The sequence below is a fragment of the Stegodyphus dumicola genome, chromosome 3 (assembly GCF_044657685.1).
Source record: "Stegodyphus dumicola isolate Sdum_Otavi_A_Nest chromosome 3, ASM4465768v1".
Classification (NCBI taxonomy): Eukaryota; Metazoa; Arthropoda; class Arachnida; order Araneae; family Eresidae; genus Stegodyphus; species Stegodyphus dumicola.
In genome coordinates, this window is record NC_140770.1 from 154,718,289 (window position 1) to 154,737,085 (window position 18,797).

Genomic DNA, 18,797 nt, shown 5'->3' on the forward strand with positions numbered 1-18,797 from the left:
ACTTCTGCTGACTAGTCCTGTGAAAATTTGAACGCTGATTTTTGTTGTTTGACTTCTGAATCAAACTTCTGCTGTTTTCTGCATGCAAACATCTTAATAAATAAAGTGACAAGACACTGGTAGTTTATTCATGATTAATTTTTGGAAGTTGTATAGCTAGCATGAACTTCCCTTTTTTTTTTTTTTTCCTTCTTCTCTCTACATATCTTAAATTTGAGAAAGGTGCCTTTGGAATGACCTCCTTAAAAAAGGTCACTTTTTACCTTCAGTTGCTTTTATGCTGGTGGCCAAAAATGGAAGCTGAGGCATAGAAATGAGCATCAGAGCAGAGCAAGGCAACTGAATGGACTAAAAGACTTATCAGGAGATAGATACGTGGGACTGGTACAGATATACGTGTGCACATATGGCATATGTCTTAGGGAGAGGAGTGTACAAAAGGGTGTTGTATATGCTCAGCAAATGTTGAACTGCTACAGCCATGTGATGTGGCCAACAGGCAATATAGGAGATGTCATCTGGGTGACTTTATCCAAGGTCACATCATTAGGAAAATGGAAGAAGTTCAAAGTGGTATAGGTGTAGCAGAGGAGTTTGAAATCACTCACAACATCATTTCATAAGCCTGCAGAGAATTTTAAATGCAGGAACAGCTGTTTGAGCATTCAGTAGTAGTCATCCAGATTGACAAATAGTTGCCTCGAAAAAATACTCCAAAGTCGATAAGGATTCATTAAAACTCCAAGTTGTTTAATAAAACACATTTATTAGATGTAAGCACATCGAAACTCAATATGTGCATCTTCAAATATCACAAAAAGATGCCTTCTCTTCTTATAATCAAAAATCAAATCAAATCTTGTACTCTTAAAATTAAAAAGAACAGACTTTGCTATATTTTACTGCTGCCAGAGCCTAACTACTAAAAAAAAAATCGTGCAGTTACAAACACATCAAAAATGAAATTCAGCATCATTATTAAAAGATAAAAATAAAATATAAACAAAATAGGCTAATCTTTGGAATATGTTAACAGGTAGTTTGGCGACATTTTGGTAAGGCGATAAAGGTTACTAGCTAGGACTTAAGCAGTGTACATGGATAAAGTCAAGACTGTGCGCAGTGCCATTTTTGTGCAATTCTGGGATGTTTTTTTAAGTGAAAATAGGTCGACGCGTACATGGATACCGTATATGTGGAATTCTTAAAAATTTGCGGCAAGCAATTTGCGATTCTGCACTTTCTCCCAATTTTGCACATAATCTTCATCATGATTAAGCACTTTGTTCCATAAAAGTTCTAACATAAGCGTAATTCGGCTAGCAGATTGTTAGAAAAAAATGTTGAGTTAAAAAAAAAAAAAAAAAAAAAAAGGCTTTACTTAGTGAAAACAAAATGGCGTCCAAACAAAAACTAGCAGGTTACTGTAGCAGGGTTAATCGCAAAAAATCGCCAAGTTACCATAATCCAAAGATTAACCACAAAATAATAATTTACGTTTGTAAATATTTGAAAGATACAATTTCTCACACAGGTGTAACAATGACAGTGGATGTTTGATGTGGATGTTAAATCTTTGTTTCCAGAAGGGACAGAGAAGAGATATTGGGCTGATCTTTGCAGTATGGTAACAGGTAGTTTGGCGACATTTTGGAGGCGATAAAGGTTACTACCTAGGACTTTGGTAATAATGTGAGAAGTACTCAGTTCCGATTACGCATTATTTTGTGTGAGGGAAATGAGAGATCATGAGATATGTCATGTGACATTAATGGACGAATTACAGTTCTTTAATCGGAAAATGGGATAAATTTGGAAAAATTATTTTGCACAATCAAAAGTCATTAATTCGGACACCCATAATCCGGACCTAAAAGCTACACGGCGACGCATGCGCATAGGCGTTTACGTGCGCGCGTAAGACCTTTACGGCTGCAAATAAGCTTGTACGCATGCTCATAAAATGTTTACGCATGCGCGTTTAATGTATAACGGACGATGTAAGCTAAGCTAACGTTATCTAATTCAGTTAATGTTGCAGATTGCGTTGTTCCTTAATCTTCGAATTGGATCCGGATTATTATTTTTTGCAGACTGTTAGAGTAATTTTATAAAAGTAAGCTTAAACTTTCGATTATATCAAATAGAATTTCCGATATATATTTGTTAACATGTAAATTATTTTTTGCAGACTGTTAGAGTAATTTTATAAAAGTAAGCTTAAACTTTCGATTATATCAAATAGAATTTCCGATATATATTTGTTAATATGTAAAGGATCTAAAGCAAAAGTATGTTTCGAAATCCGAAATCTGTTTATCAATTTCACGCTGCTCGGCGGGGGGAACGCTGCGGCGCGCAGTGAATTGGAAGTTGATCTGTCAGCACTATCCTTATCTTCAGGGCAGATGTTTTTATTTTATTTGGCTTATAATTCCTTACCACATGTAGTATTTCATCTCGATGTACTCCGTATTTGAGTCTTTGATATGATTTAAAACAAGTTCCTCGTCATTATAATTCGCTTCCCATAGTGAAGAAAGTGACAGAGGTTATTGAATACGAAAAAATTTCGATTGACAAATTAGTCGGTATTCTCGACACAGCAATTATAGGACTTAAACAGCGGAACTTTGTAACTAAACAAGAAATTATGTCTGTTTAATAGAATTAAAGAGAAAGTATTATCACATGAAACGAAGCAACTTAAACAACTTACATTGAAATAAATGTTTAATAAAGTAAACAAATAAATATTAAGCTTTTTCTTTTTGTAAATTTTGATACCCTTTAGATCATAATTGTTCTTTATTTCATAAATTATGGTTTCATATTTTTAATTTTGTAATTTCTGCATGCCATCTTACCAGATTTAAACTGATTATCTATAATCCGGAAAAATTGATAATCCGGAATCGCTGAAGTCCCGACGAGTCCGGATTGATGACTTTTGACTGTATTAAGCTTCATTGTGTGTTGTGTGAAATAGTGTTGATTAATTTTCGGATTGCATGGCGGTATGTAAAGTGAATTCTAAATTTTTAATGCGTTTATCTGATAATAATAATAAGTTGAGATTGTGTGAAAGGAAGGATATTACAGATAAGTTTGAATGGCGGTGCAAGAAATCTGGTGAAAATGGACATTTTGTGAAATGGAGTGTAAGGAAGGGTACGTGGTTTGCTGAGAGTAGTTTGAGTATGGGTGAAATTTTATTAATTTCTTATTACTTGGTGAAAAGACTGCCAGTTGACTACTGGATTTCGGATTTAGAAATTAGCAGTAGTACTGCAGCCGATTGGAACTCTTTCTGTAGGAAAGTGTGCGTGCCACGTAATGAAGATTCTGAAGAAGATTAGGTAAGTTAGTATTTTTAATCATTTGAGGATATTATTTGGTAAAATCCTAGTATACGGAGCAGCCTTGGCGCGATTTTGAAAATTATCGCCAACACCAAAAATGACCCAAAGAACATCTATGTATATACTAATTCAGAAGTCAAACAACAAAAATCAGTGTTATATTTTCAAAATTTTCACAGGACTAGTTTCGATGGTTTTACCGAACCACCATCCTCAGCTTCAAAACCGCAAATGAACAAGATAGGAAATAATGATTAGGTAAGATAAGAAAGCCTGGACAAGAATAAGCAAGTGGCGTCATCTGGTGGTGAAACCAGAACTAAAACATAATTTCTTTAAAGGCCGAAGGCAAAGATGGATTGGAATTAGGATCGTTAGCTAGAACAGAAAGATTTTTATGAATGTGAAATGCCTCTAGAAAATCCAGTTCTCTAATGGAAGATGTTTTTTGAATAATTTTGGCAGCAGAAAAACTGAAAGTGTGGTTTTCGGACCAACAATGTTGAGCAACAGAAGACTTCTGTGTTTCCTTTTTTCTAACATATGCCTCATGTTCCTTGACGCGAAATTTTAAGGCTCTCTTAGTTTGGCCAATGTAAATTAAACCACACTGGCAAGGAATCTTATAAATACCCCAGGAATTCATATCCAGAATGGGGTCCTTGAGTATGGAACTCGGAATTTTATTGATGGGAGAATAAACAACCCGAAAGTTAAATTTCTGCAAAATATGTGCCTTATAGCTAATTGATGGAAAGAAGGGAACGACAACAGAATTTTTATAATCTCCTAAAACAAGAGTGTGCCTTTTAGTGTGTTGAGATGAGAATTTTTTAACTGCTTGATTAATAATGTTGGGTGGATAGCCCATGTCAATAGCTATTGCTTTTAAATAATTTAGTCCTTCATCAAGGGCTAGTTTGGAGGAGCAAACTTGAAGAGCACGGAAAACATAGGAATAAAATGAAGCTAACTTTTGTTTAGTCGGATGACATGATTTAAAGTGTGGTGGAAGGCAAACCGATGAAGGTTTACGGTAAACCGTAGTACTGAAGTTGGATGTGTTACGTGTAACCAGAATGTCGAGAAACGGAAGAGAATTGCAAGTCTCAAGTTCAAAAGTGAACTGAATAGCAGGATCAATAGAATTCATTGTTGAAAGAACTTTATTTAAATCATCTTTATTATTTATTTTTGTTGTTTGACTTCTGAATTAGTATTTATTCGGCGTGTTATTGTGTCTTAATCTATGTATATACTATAAATTATATACTATCACTATACATTATATATTATCACATAGTATATAATATGTATAACTATATATATTCTTTGAATGACCCGTTTACTACTCATCGTATATGTCCCGTTTTTACTGCTCATCATAAAAGTTGCCAAAAGTAGCTAAGTCCCGTGTGCAGCAGATACTAGGATTAAGCCTATTATTTTTATGCATTGTTCTAAATGTAAGGAGTAAATAAATTAATATGGTATTATTGGAAAATTGTTATTAGCAATGATTTAGTTTAAAGTAATTAGGATTATAATCTAATTTTTATTAATTTAATGTATGTGCTTATTTATATTTTAAGTAGTGTTTTTTAATTTAATTATATTTTAATTTAATGATCGTCATTTTGTGAGTTATGTGTTTGTAGTATTTTGGAATACGTTTGAGTAGTATACGTTGAGTATTTTCATGCATTTTCGTTAAATTTTTCTAATTTATGACAAAAAAGCAGTGTACATGGATATAGTGAAGAGTGTGCGCAATGCCATTTTTGTGCAATTCTGGGATGTTTTTTTAAGTAAAAATAAGTTGACGTGTACATGGTTTAGTGATATTTAATTAAATGATAGTTATTTTGTGAATTTTATGTTTGTAGGAATTTGGTATATGTTTCAGTTGAAGTAAACCTGTTTTATAAGTGCCAGTTTTCTTGTTTGGGATGCTTGGTAGCTGCATTGACTTCCATATCTCCCAAGGAGGTTCAGTCACTGGTGTCCACTATTATAGAAAAGTTCTCTTATCTCATGTATACCTTTTTAGAGATGCTGTGTGTCCAGTCTTCTCTTCATGGCAGTGCTATATTTCATTGTGCAGTCACTATTGTAGATTTTTTTTTGAAAGTGAAGATATTTAATGCATAGATTGACTGGCAAGGTCCAAAAATCTAAATCTCGTAGAATAGGTACAAGACCTTCTAAGGAGATGTTTGGCTTGTCGATCAGCTGCTAGCAATGATTCCACAACTGAAATTGGCAGTATGAGAAGAATGGGCCATGATGCTTCAACAGCCTTGTCCTCAACATGGGCAGATGTAATTTCTGCGTCATTATCAGGAGTGATCATATCCCTTGTAGTATTGTGTGGCCCCAACTTGTCAGCAACCGTGGTAGTGACTGCTATGAACTGTAAATTTACACAAACACGTAAGAAGGGTTTCAAGCCCTTTTTATTCCACTTTAGAAATAACAGCTGCGTTCACTTGACGCTCACAAACTACGCCGACCCGGCGGTTTAACAAAACAGAAATGTGAAACTAAAAATTAATGACAGGATGAATAAACAACTAGATCACTACCTAGGAGGCTCTGAAATCATGACTAACCTAACCGCGCTCTAAAATACAGCTGAGATTCAGCGAGCTTACTGATTAAGCAGTTGAAAGATTCAACGAACTGCCGAGATAGGCACACCGGCCGAAACGCGCGGTTCTTAAATTTCTACCTAGCAACCTTCACGTTAGCGGTTGAAGAAGCACACTTACAAACTCGATTCCATTCTATTTAAACTCAACTTACTTCTGCTAAAATTTGAATATACTGTGCATTCTACTACAATTTACATACTCTGACATTGGCAATTCTAGGGGAAAGTAAAGGCTTGACAGGAAAGATAGCTTAAAATAAATGTTAATTAAAATAAATATAAACCCTACACACTTTCTAAAGACTGGATTTTTTGAGGCTCTTGTGACATGGACATGTCTATATTCTGTTCAGTTGTACTCAGAGGTGTCTTTTCAATAAACTGCCATTTAGTCTTTTTTATTTCTTGTTTGGATGTTTTTAGTCAGTTGTCCTGTATTTTTACAGCATGGGGATCTTGTGCTATGATTAAGTTGGATATGGAACATTTCTGTATTGCATTTGAAAACCTGTCTCATCCGTAAATTTTACGCACCAATGTATTTAGTAAATATTTTAACTTAAAGCCACTTTGAAAAGAAAATATATTTTCTGATTTACTGTACTCCCACAGAAAGTTGCGAGTTTATTAGCATAAAAGTATTTATTTGTCTAATCTGATTTCTGATTATTCACAAAAAAAAAAAAAAAAATGACTAGTTCCTTGCCAATTTTGTGAACTGATGAAAATATTTGTCTCGTGTTATAACGGTTCACATTCTGTTGAAAAATAATTGTAATAAAGAGAAGCATTTTATGAGGGGAGGAAAAAAACAAAAATTTGTATGGTTAATATTTACCTTTTCACAATTCATGGACACTTTAGGAAAACGCTGGTTAAATATAACGCATATAAATCCTCACATAAAGAAGCACACAAGTGGTATGCATTAATATTAGAAAATATGCCAAAAATAACAATACTGCTATATGTTGAAACTGGGATATGGATAATCAGAAGGTGCTGAAACAATATATAAAAAACAAATCATGTGAGAGAAAACAAAAGTCGGTGCTTTTTAATTTTGCCGGTGCAAATCTTGCCAAGCAGACTTCATTGGCGACAACACACAGTATACACATAAAAAAAATTTAACAAATATTAGTTGTAAGAGTTTTCTTTGGGGAAAGAGACATTTTAATATTGTTTAAAATTTTTTCATATGAATCTTTCATTTCCCTTCTACAGAATAAATTCTGAAAAATAACTTTCCAGATGATGATATGCTGTTCCTCTGTGTTTCTTATTTCATTTGGCGCTACCGCATAATCTTTCTATTTTTTGTGGGTGCGTTCTACTTTCCGAATCAACAAAATGTTATTTTTGGTTCACTCTGAAATGTTCGAAATTTTCTTCTTTCAGTTTTTCACTGCAGTATAATTTCCACGAGTCCAAATATATTATAGTTCCTTTTTCGATATTTTCCTTAATTGCTTTTAATATAATGCTTATGTATCCATTTGGCACCTTAACCAGGAAACAATCATTTGTTTCATGGCAAACTCCACCAAAGATCCACTGTTTGGGTAGAATCCACCTTGCATTGTTTCTGCACTTCCTGAACATACTTTCAGCCACTTTGACGATAATACCAGGTCCTCTTATTTTCTGTTGTTGACATTTAAGCAAGGAATCCACACAAACCTCATTGCATGTAGTTATTCCTGTCCATAACTATTCCATGACTGATTTCCAACTGCTTTTCACACTATTTAACTGAAGTTAATTTTTCCCTCTAACCGTAAATAAACCTCACAGCCTTCGAGAAATAATTTTGATGACTCAAATGATGTGCCTTTCCCGATAATTCTTTTACTATGACAGTTTGAAAGGTTGCAGCACCACCAAATTTCATTTCATGATTATTATAACCAGTAGCAATTTTAGGCAAAATGCCTTTCACTTGAAAGAATCTGAGATTAACTTGAAAGAGTCTGGACAAAACCCAAATTTTCATTGGTTTTTGTCCATTTTTGTTATATTAGGAAAAAGATGTGACTGATAAGAAATGTCGCGAGTTGTTTTGAAAATGTAATGGTGAAAGGTTACCAGCGGTGATATTACGTTTGGCATCGGTTGTATCATTTTTGGCGACTTTATCGCCTGTGTTGACATAATAGAAACATACCCCAAAGTCTGTATTGGCAATTTTTACAGCTGGTGGATACTCTGCTGCTACTGCCCGATTCTTAAGACTATCAGATTATTATTAACATAATAGTATTGATTGATAAAAATTGTTGTCAAGGTATTAATGTAACTGAAACTAGCTTCTTTTCGTCTCCCTCCTTTCCACTGTATGGGAAAAAAAAAAAAAAAAAGGGAATATGAGTTAAAGAATTTAATACAAACTGCTTTAAAAATAATATCTTGTATTTAACATTTTTTTTAATAATTTGCAAGTTGTCTCCAACCATCTGTTCTATGCATTATTCAAGTATTTTAAGTAATGCCTTAATATATAGCTAGATAAACTTTTCAATATTGTGCAGAATTTTTTGAAATAAACTTTTATGTTTTAGAATTGAAGATTTTTCAGTGCTTCGAAATTTCATAACGAATAAAAGTAAATGCTGTTTATTTCTAGATTCGATTCATTGTCAGCGATAATTCATCTATGACTTTGAATTCGTGGTCTCAAGATCAACAGAATTTGAATCATGTAAGTATCTATCAATTTTACCAACAGAATAAAATTAAGTATTTTACTTGATCCTGTAGTTGGTTCCCTATCCTGTTTTCCTTCCTCCCCTCTCTTTTTCTTTTTTCACATGCTAGAATATAGTTATGTTAAGAGGCATTAATTTTACACTAAGTATTAAAAGTGAACTGATGCTAATGATACAATATTCCAAAGCCTTTTATGCATTATGTAACAATCACTGTTCATTTACATTGTAACAATAACAGGCTGTTACACTTGCTTGGTGCTGCTTGCTTGTGTTGCCCTCTGTTATCATTGACGAGAACTGCAGCAGCACATAAATTTTGTATGCCCTTAAAGATTATAATGACCTTGAAATTTGATCCTGGTTCTGTGTCATAATGCTATTCAAAAGGAGCTATTATGCTGTAGATTCTGGTATTTGAACTGCTTTGTAGTGTAAGCATTTGATTTGCTTTCAAGTTCACTACACAGTCACTCCCCAAGCGTTTTAAATGCAATGTGAGAAGATGTTATTGGTTGTGAATTGAGCCCAGTGTATTGATCAATGGGCTGAATGTGTGAGTATGCTTAGTTGGACCAGTTGTTGCCTGGTGGAGTGTGGTTGAAAGACCCAGGTCTTTACGTATGTGTGCTGTTAGGTTATGAGGTGGAGCAAGTGCAAAACAGCATGGTGGTGTGTGTGACATAGTTCATTTGTTCCAAGTGGGCAAAAGTGCATAGTTTTCAGGATCACTGTTGTAGCAATCGCAGGATGGTATGCTCGTTTGATACTACTCAGTATGCAGTTGCTAACTCTTGTTACCATCTGTTAGCACTGATGACAAGTGCAGCAGCACTTAAATTCTGTATGTTCTTGAGGATTATAAAGATCTTGGGTCTGTGACATGGCAGTCGAATGCCATACTGATACCATGACGAAGCTCTAGGTTGCTAGATTCTGGGGTTCAGTCTTTGTAGTGCGATCATTTGATTTGCTTTTGAGGTTTGCTAATTATATTAACAAGAAATTTTAAGGTAATTCGTGGGCTCTCTAGTACTTTCTAACAATGTCCTCATACCAAGAAAGTGTAATACAATTATTTAAATGTTCAAAAATTTTAGGCTGATTGGAGTCGCACAAAACACAGTTTCAGGAATCCACCTCTCTAATCCTGCAGAGGTGGTCTAGCAAACATTTGTGTCTGGTCAGATATTCTAAATAGAGCTACTGCTGTCTTTCTTGGAAAACTGGGACCGAAAATTCTGTCTTCCCTCACAATCCTGTATCTCTTATCCATAGCACACTGAAACATATCTTTATTAAGAATTTTCTTAAGAGTCAGGTTAACAAACAATCTAGCTGTATGAAAAGAAAGAGGTCGGTTAATGCGTTGCATTATAAAAGTTACAATGTATCAACATTTTTGTTGTCCATAATTCCACAGTGGACTGGAATCCATCATAAAGAAATTCTGTGTGTCATTACCTTAAGCATAGGCCTGCAGTCTAAGATTCTTTGGGAAATATTTCAATTATTCCTTGATGTGCTTTTTTGAAATCTGACAATGTGACAGCCGGTACAAAAGAGTGGCTACGAATCGACAGTTGTTGAATAGCCATAGCAATTTCCCATCAAAGGCAGCCCACTGGTAAGTAGAAACTAATAAGCTCGCTATGGATACCTGCTCCAGCACTGCGCACTCTCTCTAACATAGAGCCATCAGTATAGGCATGCAGTCACTCATTTTGAGGATAGCTAACCTCACTAGTCTTCATTGCAATAGATCTTAATTGTGAAATGCTCATTTTATTTTTAACTGCACTTTGTATAATATCAAGATTTATATTCAATTTCAAAAAGTCCAAGGGACAATGTGGAAGAGGTAAAATTAGACAATCTCAGCTCAGTTCCAAAGCATCAGATTCTCTCCGAGTAGCCTGGATAAAGCCAATTTGAGTTCTAAGGTTTCTAGAAATTTCATTACTATAGTTCCTACTAAAAGAGTTGTCCAGCAAACTCATAAGCTTCTGGTACAATGGGACCACTGTTCTCTTAATAAAATTATGAACAGGTTCCAAATCGGTTGGTTAAAAGCTGTATTGTAATAGATCACATTCCCGCAGTGATTATGCGTAATGCTTGGTTCTGGAAGACTTAGAGAATCTGGGCTACATTCTACAGAGTCTTGATGAGGATCTTGCTGCAATAACCAATAACTGATTGAACGTATAATTTCTAAGTAGTGATCACTGACTTTCTGTCACAGCCCCATCTTGAGCCAGCCAAGCATTTTAAGACAGAGAATTTCCTCGTGGCTTTATTTTTCACATGTTCCACACGTTTCTTCCAATTTAATCATGCACCCAAAATGTAATCCAAATATTTAGTTGAATCATTATGTTGAATATCTAGACCCTTATATGGTCAAATTCAGAGTAAAACGTTGTCTTTTCAGAGTGAAGAACTGGCATGTGCTCTTATTCTGATTTACTCTCATACCATTTTTTTAGGCACCAATACTCGGAGTTTTTAAGAAGTAAATACTACAAAAAAAATCTAAAAGCTAATTAATGTCCGGGCAATTGTGCATTAATGTAAAGTTATTCTGAAAAAGTAACTATCAGAACGACCTTTCATTCAACTGGTGTGTGAACAAACATGTAATCATTGTGCCCTTAGACTGCTTTCAGCTGTCACACAAATAAAGGTTTTTAGCCCAAAGGGTTGTTATTCTTAAAACAGCATTTTGCATAATTTTACTTTCTGCATTGATTCAAACTGTTTTCTGATTCAAACTGACTTTTCAAACTGTTCCCCCAAATTTTATCGCCATGTATTATATTTAAAGAAACTAAATAATGAAGAATCTGTGTGAATGTTTCTCGCAATGTGAAAAAACAGCGGTACGTAGAAAACCATGAAATTTTGAATAACGTAAAACGTGGGCACTTGGAAGTTCCAATTTTGAATTTCAATTTTATTTTATTATTTATTTCAAAATTTGTAGAACTTTTAACAAATTTTTAATAAACGAACTCGTCGCAACACTGTACAGAAAGAAAAAAAAAAAAAAAAACATTTTTATCTCCATTGGAAATTCTAAAGATATGCTTTTTTAACCCGGCGGAAGTCGCACCAGGAAAAGTTACTAGAGTGGGCGTGTGGGGTATCACATACCCCAATATTTAAAATATTATAAAAATAGTATTATTTAGTTTTAAAACTTTTTTTTTTTTTGTTTTGTTTTTTTTTTTTTTTTTTTTGTTCTTGTGTATTATAAATACGTGAATAATAATTGGGTTTCAAAAAATTAATTTCCGAAATAATCTTAGAGTTAAAATTAAGATAAATGAAAATAATAAAAAAAATAAACATCATGCCTCTAAGTTTCATTGCATCTCTAATACACTATGCTTATTTTATTTTTTCACACTTTGAATGAAATACATTCATTTGTTCTTGGCGCAGAATGTTTTCACATTTTAAACATTGCATTCACGTTCTTCTGTCCTTGGCGCGAGGGCAAAAAATTTATCACATCTTTCATACTTAGTTGTTTTGAATTTCATGTATTCGTTTTAATTCTTCGTCAAAACTTTTGCTTTTGTTTTGCATGCAGTACGTCAATTTCTTGGAAAAGTATTAATCTCTGATTCTTTGTTCAATACATTTTTTCATAAATTGTTATGAAAAAGTCCTTCAAAAACAGACTTCTGTTTCTGGTTGGTGGATTAGCAGTTGAATGTAATATAATTCCAACTTTTATTACAGCAACATTCAGTGCAGGAAAGAAAATTACCATTGGGCAGTCCTTGTTATTCTGGCAATTGAATAATTGGCTGACATTTCATCCCCCATATCCACTGCTCCTTTATTCATATTATTAAAACATATATTTTCTGATGTTTTATTTTCTCCCGTAGTACCATCTATAGTATGATCGTTACATAATGTTGAAAGCATAAGAACAGTTTTTCCTTTTTTAGGAACATCATTAATTAATGTTTTATCTTTTTTGAAACCAAAACATTGTAGAAAATATTCTTAGTTTCATCTTCAGTTTCCGAAATGCAATCTTCATCGCTTTCAAATATTTCTAATAAATCTCACATGCGTTGCATCTCCAGTTCATAGGGACTCGTTCTTTTTACCATAATGCAGTTAGAAATTTTTAAGAATTTAATGTCAAGTACTTTAAAATCACTTGCGAGTAGAAATATTTACTGTTACACTTTAGAAATAAATTTCTGAACTAAATATTCAGTCAGAAAAACACTTACACGGACAGGCGCGTGGGGTGTGTCATACTCCAGTTCCAACAAAATACTGATAAATTGTTTTCTGAAACACACAGGCAAAGAAAAAGCGGTTCTGAAAGTTAACCACAACTAGAAACTCAGCTACTGAAAGCAGCACAGAATTTCAGTTTCACAAGTTAGGAATATTCCACTTTTATGTAGGGTTGGGGTATGATACACCCCACGTGCTTTCCCGCGGGTTAAAATTATTTTGCGATATTGCCATTTAATTGAATTTTATGGTTGAAGTGTGAGGACTATAATAGTTAACAAATAAAGGTAGCACACAAAACATTAAAAAAATACCCCTTTGGGCATAATATGAAATCTTAGATTTATGATACTTTTTTTTTAATAGTCTGCACAATCAGGTAGAATCGAAAAGGCTTTTGAACAACGAAGATGCTAATTTTTAGCATAATTAAATATGTTAAGTTCTTTTTTTTTTAATCCTCACTTTTTCCCTGCCCACTTTGTGGCCATTATTTAAAAATTCCAACATCCACAAATAAAGCTATTATAAAGTTTTGAATTTTTTCAAATTGTATAACAAATTCTTTGCTCTCTTCTAAAATCAATATATATATGCATTTATATACAAGTTCTATTTCTAATATTATTGTTTTTAAGCTAGTTGATTGTGTAACTAGCCTTCATACTAGCATGCATAATGTACCAGATTAGTTTGGCCATGCAAACGGCTAGTAATTGCAAGATTTCAAGTATATTTTTTGTTTGAAATAACTATCAAATCTTTACAGTTAATGGCTGCACTTGCTGATGTAGGGCCTCCTAAGTCAACTAATAAAGATAGCAATGTGATCCATGGTCTAAATGCTGCCATCAAAGCTCTGTGCGAGTGCAGTGAAATTCAACATCAAAAACGAACATCTCTGACAGAAAATGCTGGCAAGGTAGTGAATAGGGGCAGAGTTATTTGTTTCACCAATGTGAAAAGGTAAGATTCTATTGGAATTATTTATTTTTCTACTTGCTTTATTTTAAGTAACAAAATGCTCTTATTATTATTTTTACTTTACCTTCAATGAATAAAATGTTCAAATGATTGAAATGTATTCATTTGTTTTAGTTTATAAAATGCATGACTGTGTCAAGAAAAGTCCTTATTCGACCTTTATTTTCGCAATCGCTGATTACAAATGTATACTTCCAGTTACAAAAATGTTTTAAATGGCACAAAGATTCAGGTTTTCATATTTTTAAATTGAAAAATATTAAGATACTTAGTGTTATCCTATTTTGTGTGAAATTTGGCAACCATTGAACTGTGAAGGTCAGAGAAGATTGTGCCATCATTCTTGCATGATTTTGAAGGAACTGACACCTCTTTTACTTAATTCACAAACAGTATTCGACCTGTTTTGTTTTTGCACTTTGTGAAAAGACTTAATTCCTACTATTTTATTAGGTCCTCCCATTTGACCAGAAGCTCTATTTAAAATGATCGACACGTTTCCCACAGATAATTGTTCCTTGTGGCCATATTCAGCTTACCGTATAGCGTCCATTAATACTCACTTACTTCACTTTTACCACTTCTGGGTAGGATCCCAGAACTTCGGAAATAAGCCGTTTCTTGGTGTTCTGTAAAATACAGGTCTTTTATTTTAATCAAGTTCTTTAAAATAAAAAAAAAGCAGTAATAATTTATATCCTTGTTCATAAAAACAAAAAGTTGCATAACAAGAATCAGTTGGAGTTAAGTTGGATCAAATTGCATTAAAAAAGGACATTTGTTATGAATGCCTTGTTGTATTACGCCTATCCATAACTGATGTTTATTCATGCTGTTTAGCTATGATTTTGTGGTGAGTTTGGTAATACATAAGTACCAAAATGAGTTTTGTATAAAATACAAAAGGAACTACTCTGATATGCGCCCTCAAGTCGCCAAATATTTATGGCGAGAAACTTTACGCTGCCATATTACTATCTAAATTTTTTGTCTACATTTTGAACTTTTAGCCTAAAATGTCTCCAAAAACGCGGTTTTCGCACATGCAAAAACTACGTTTGGAACACACAATTTAGCTAAAAATCCGAAACAAAAACAAAAAATTTAGATACGAAAAACGTAAAGTTTCTAACCAAAAATATTTGACAAGAATCCATGTACACAGCGACATGTTTTAACTTAAAAAAACATCTACGAATTGCACAATGTAGGCAACGAACGAATCTTCAAACTACGCACACCTCGCTTTAATAAATTAACATAACAACAATAAATTTCAAAGAATACCATGTACACAGCATCCTGTTTAAACTTAAAAAAAATTCTACAAATTGCACAATTTAGGCAAGGAAGGAATCTACGATCTACGCACTCCTCGCTTTAATAAAATAACATAACAACAATAAATTTCAAATAATACCATGTACACAGCGTTCTGTTTCAACTTTAAAAAACATCTACGAATTGCACAGTCTAGACACTAAACAACAAAATAAACTAAAATAAATTTCAAACAATTTAAAAAAACAACAATAACAACAGAAATTCATACTAAAGAACCAATGAACATAACATTCTACAAAATAAAAACAAGGATAAAATAAAATGCACTTACCATGAATTAATGCGTTTTCAAATAACAGAAACATAAATTTCATACCGCCTTTAACATGCCGCCACGTAATCACTATCGTATTTACATGACAGCCAGACACACTATCCAGAAAATTTATACTATGGTTCACAAATAAATAAAATCACAAATCCCTACTTCTATCATGCACTGCCATTAAAAATAATCTTCCAGACCCTTTTTCCACACTTCCATATACCCACTACCCCTCAACAGGATAGCCACAATGATATTTCCTTTTGCCGAACTTCAATTCAACAACTACCATTTTATATTTCCCTCCCATCTTCTCAGACACAGAGGCGAACCAACGAGCTCCAGCGAAAGATTTTTCAACGTCAACAGGGTTGCCATAGAACACGCAATCGCACCAAAAACCAGCGCAGAACACGTCGCCACATTTGGTGAAATTAGGGCGTATATTAGAGTTGTACCAATACAAAATTTAACTTTATACACATTCCTGTACTTATATTTAGGACAAATTTTTGTTTATTATAAAAAATAAAATTAAAAATGTTTTACTTAAAGTATCCCGTACCTAAGTTGCCACATCAATGCTTACTTGCAACATCGTGGATTGTTACTTAACTGTTAGGGTGCTATACTGCATTGCCTTATGAGTATTTTTGGGGGAACTCTTCTGTAATTGGGACTGTATTCAAAAATATATATGTGTGTATATGTTACCGTGAAAGATCGAAATTGGAGAATGTCGACTTTCACCTGAGAATGTCAACATTCACCAAATACATCGGTGAAAGATCGACTATTTCTTTACATTCTTATACATTCGGACCCTCACCGGTGTATGTCGACAATCACAGATATGCTCTGGTGTAGGTCGAAAAGAGAGGAGTATATGTACACTCTGCCATTTCAAAAGGAAGTGTTCCACAAATAAATGCAGTTGTAAAAGCAAAGGCCTCTTGTGCAATTCAAAGTGTCATAATAGTTTAAGTTGTTGCAATAAATAAGATTTGAATCACAATTTATTTTATAATAATAATTTGGTAAGTTTATAACTTCTATTATTTTCCTTTCTTGTTTTGAATGTACTGTGTGTTTTAAGTTCTTATTCTGAGTCTCAAGTGCGTTTTTTCGTGAGTGAATTACTGAGAAGGAAATATAATATTCTTATATGTTCAATATTCACCATTAGTACATGGTGAATGTCGACATTCACCGGTGTAAGTCAGAAATAAGAGTATTTGGAAAATATTTCGGACATACACCAAGTGACTACGTGAATGTTGACATTCACCAGTGAAAGTCGACATTCTCCAGATTTCAGTGTTTCACCGTAACATATACACATATACATATTTATGTACATGCATACATGAACACATGCATCTGTACATGTATGCATTTCTACATCTGGTCTTAATAACAGAAGAGTACTTTTTTTCCCCGGCTGTTTGGTAGGGTTGCAGTTAATCAGAAAATACCATTCAGCATTTTTAGATGTAGGAAATCCTTTTTATTCTTTTCTACTATTTTTACATCTCACTAAAAATATAACCGTTAAAATGTTGTTGTAATGTTTTAAAAGAACCAAAAAGTAATTTGTATAGCAATGATTTAAAACTATAATAGTTAAGTACAAGTAATTAGGTTCTTTTTTTAACTAATTTTTAAAACTTTTATTTTAGCTAATAGTGCTCTGCTTCATGTATAATTTTCAAAAATAAAAATTACTTTTTAATAATTTAAAAAATAGAAGTGCTGTTTAGTGTTGTACTTACTGAACCAAGTACCCATAAGGGTAAATAAATCAAAATTAATTAATTGAGACTGTTGCTTTACTGAAGAAAAAATTAAATTTTATCCAATCTTTCTCAGTTCATTGACTTTATAATAACAAAAGCAGCCATAGTGCATTTTAAAATAAAATTTTTCTCTATATAAAAATCTATTGATGTAATTATGAGAAATGGCATATTCTGTATTCTAAAATGTATATTTGTATTCCAAGTTAGCTTGAAATCAGATTTGCGCAGTAACTTATGTTATCAATTATAATATAAAAATTGCTGTAATAAGTTATTGTGATATTACAGATGATTAAAAATATGAAATTCCCTGAGCTGGTTGATTAATTTATTCCTCTAATCCTAGTAGGTTGAATTATGCCCTCCATTTGTCTCATAGTAAACCTCAAAACAATTTCCATCATGTTGTTCAAAACACTGTTCTATCAGCAGGCATGCCATGCAAATGGATATGATTTTAAGGTGTGCTGTATAAAATGGGAGTGCATGTTGAAATTCAGTTGTGAGATAAAAGCTACAAAGATTTCATTAAATTATGTTTGACCATATGTTTGATTATAAATCTGTATTACTGTATGTATATGTAGCAGAGTGTAGTTCATCTTGTAACATAAGTGAAAATATAAAAAGAATCCTTAGCTTCTTGGCCCAGGAAAAGAAAAGGAAAATAATTTTCTGGATGATCCTGAATATAAACACAAGTGTCAGATCTGAAACTGTATTAGGAAACATTTGTTCTTATCCTTAGGAAATCAGGCAGCAATAATAATGATCATGTGGATGCCACTACTTCTCACCAAATGCTCAGGATGACACCATATAGTCTTTAACACCAGGATAGTGCTGGAGCAAGTATAGGACTGCCATCCTCAGACATAGCTTAATTGATGGCATTTAAATATGATAAAAGTCAATAACGCAAAAGGTGTGTGAAGCAGGGAATACTTCCTTGATATATCTTGACCTTCTACTGTTTCTTAAGCTTTAAAAACAAAAATTATGGTGTCATTTTAATCTCCTTAATGTATAGGAAATGCAGATTTATAACAATATCTTTTGAGGATTACCGTAATTTTCAGTCATCATTATTCTTTCATATACGGTATCCCGTTGCAGCTATAATTTAAAATTCTGCTTTTTTTCCCGTGTACTGCTTGTATAAATAGCACTAATTTTTAATGACTCTGTAGAAAATTACAACCAAAGCAAGCAACATGCTATATTTATTAACATAACATTGTTTTTTTGAATGTTCAACACTTATACAATTAAACTAATTTAAGGCTGTCGAACTAATTTCATGCAATTTTGCAACATTACTTCATGTTGCTAAGATCTCCTTTCCTTGCTTACTTTTTTAAATTTTAAGTCTATATTAGTGTTAAAGTTTATAAATTTGAATTGAGTTCATTA

The 18,797-nt window shown here is 33.1% G+C and overlaps 1 protein-coding gene across 2 annotated transcripts in view; it reads left to right on the forward strand.

Moving 5' to 3' along the window:
* asun (integrator complex subunit 13 asun) overlaps positions 1–18,797 on the forward strand; it is a 68,729-nt gene that overhangs the window by 855 nt on the left and 49,077 nt on the right. For both annotated transcript variants that reach the window (XM_035356758.2, XM_035356757.2), the window contains exons 2-3: positions 8,642–8,716; positions 13,762–13,958. In XM_035356758.2, coding sequence (XP_035212649.2) covers positions 8,642–8,716; positions 13,762–13,958 — 272 coding nt within the window. The remainder of the gene's footprint in view (positions 1–8,641; positions 8,717–13,761; positions 13,959–18,797) is intronic.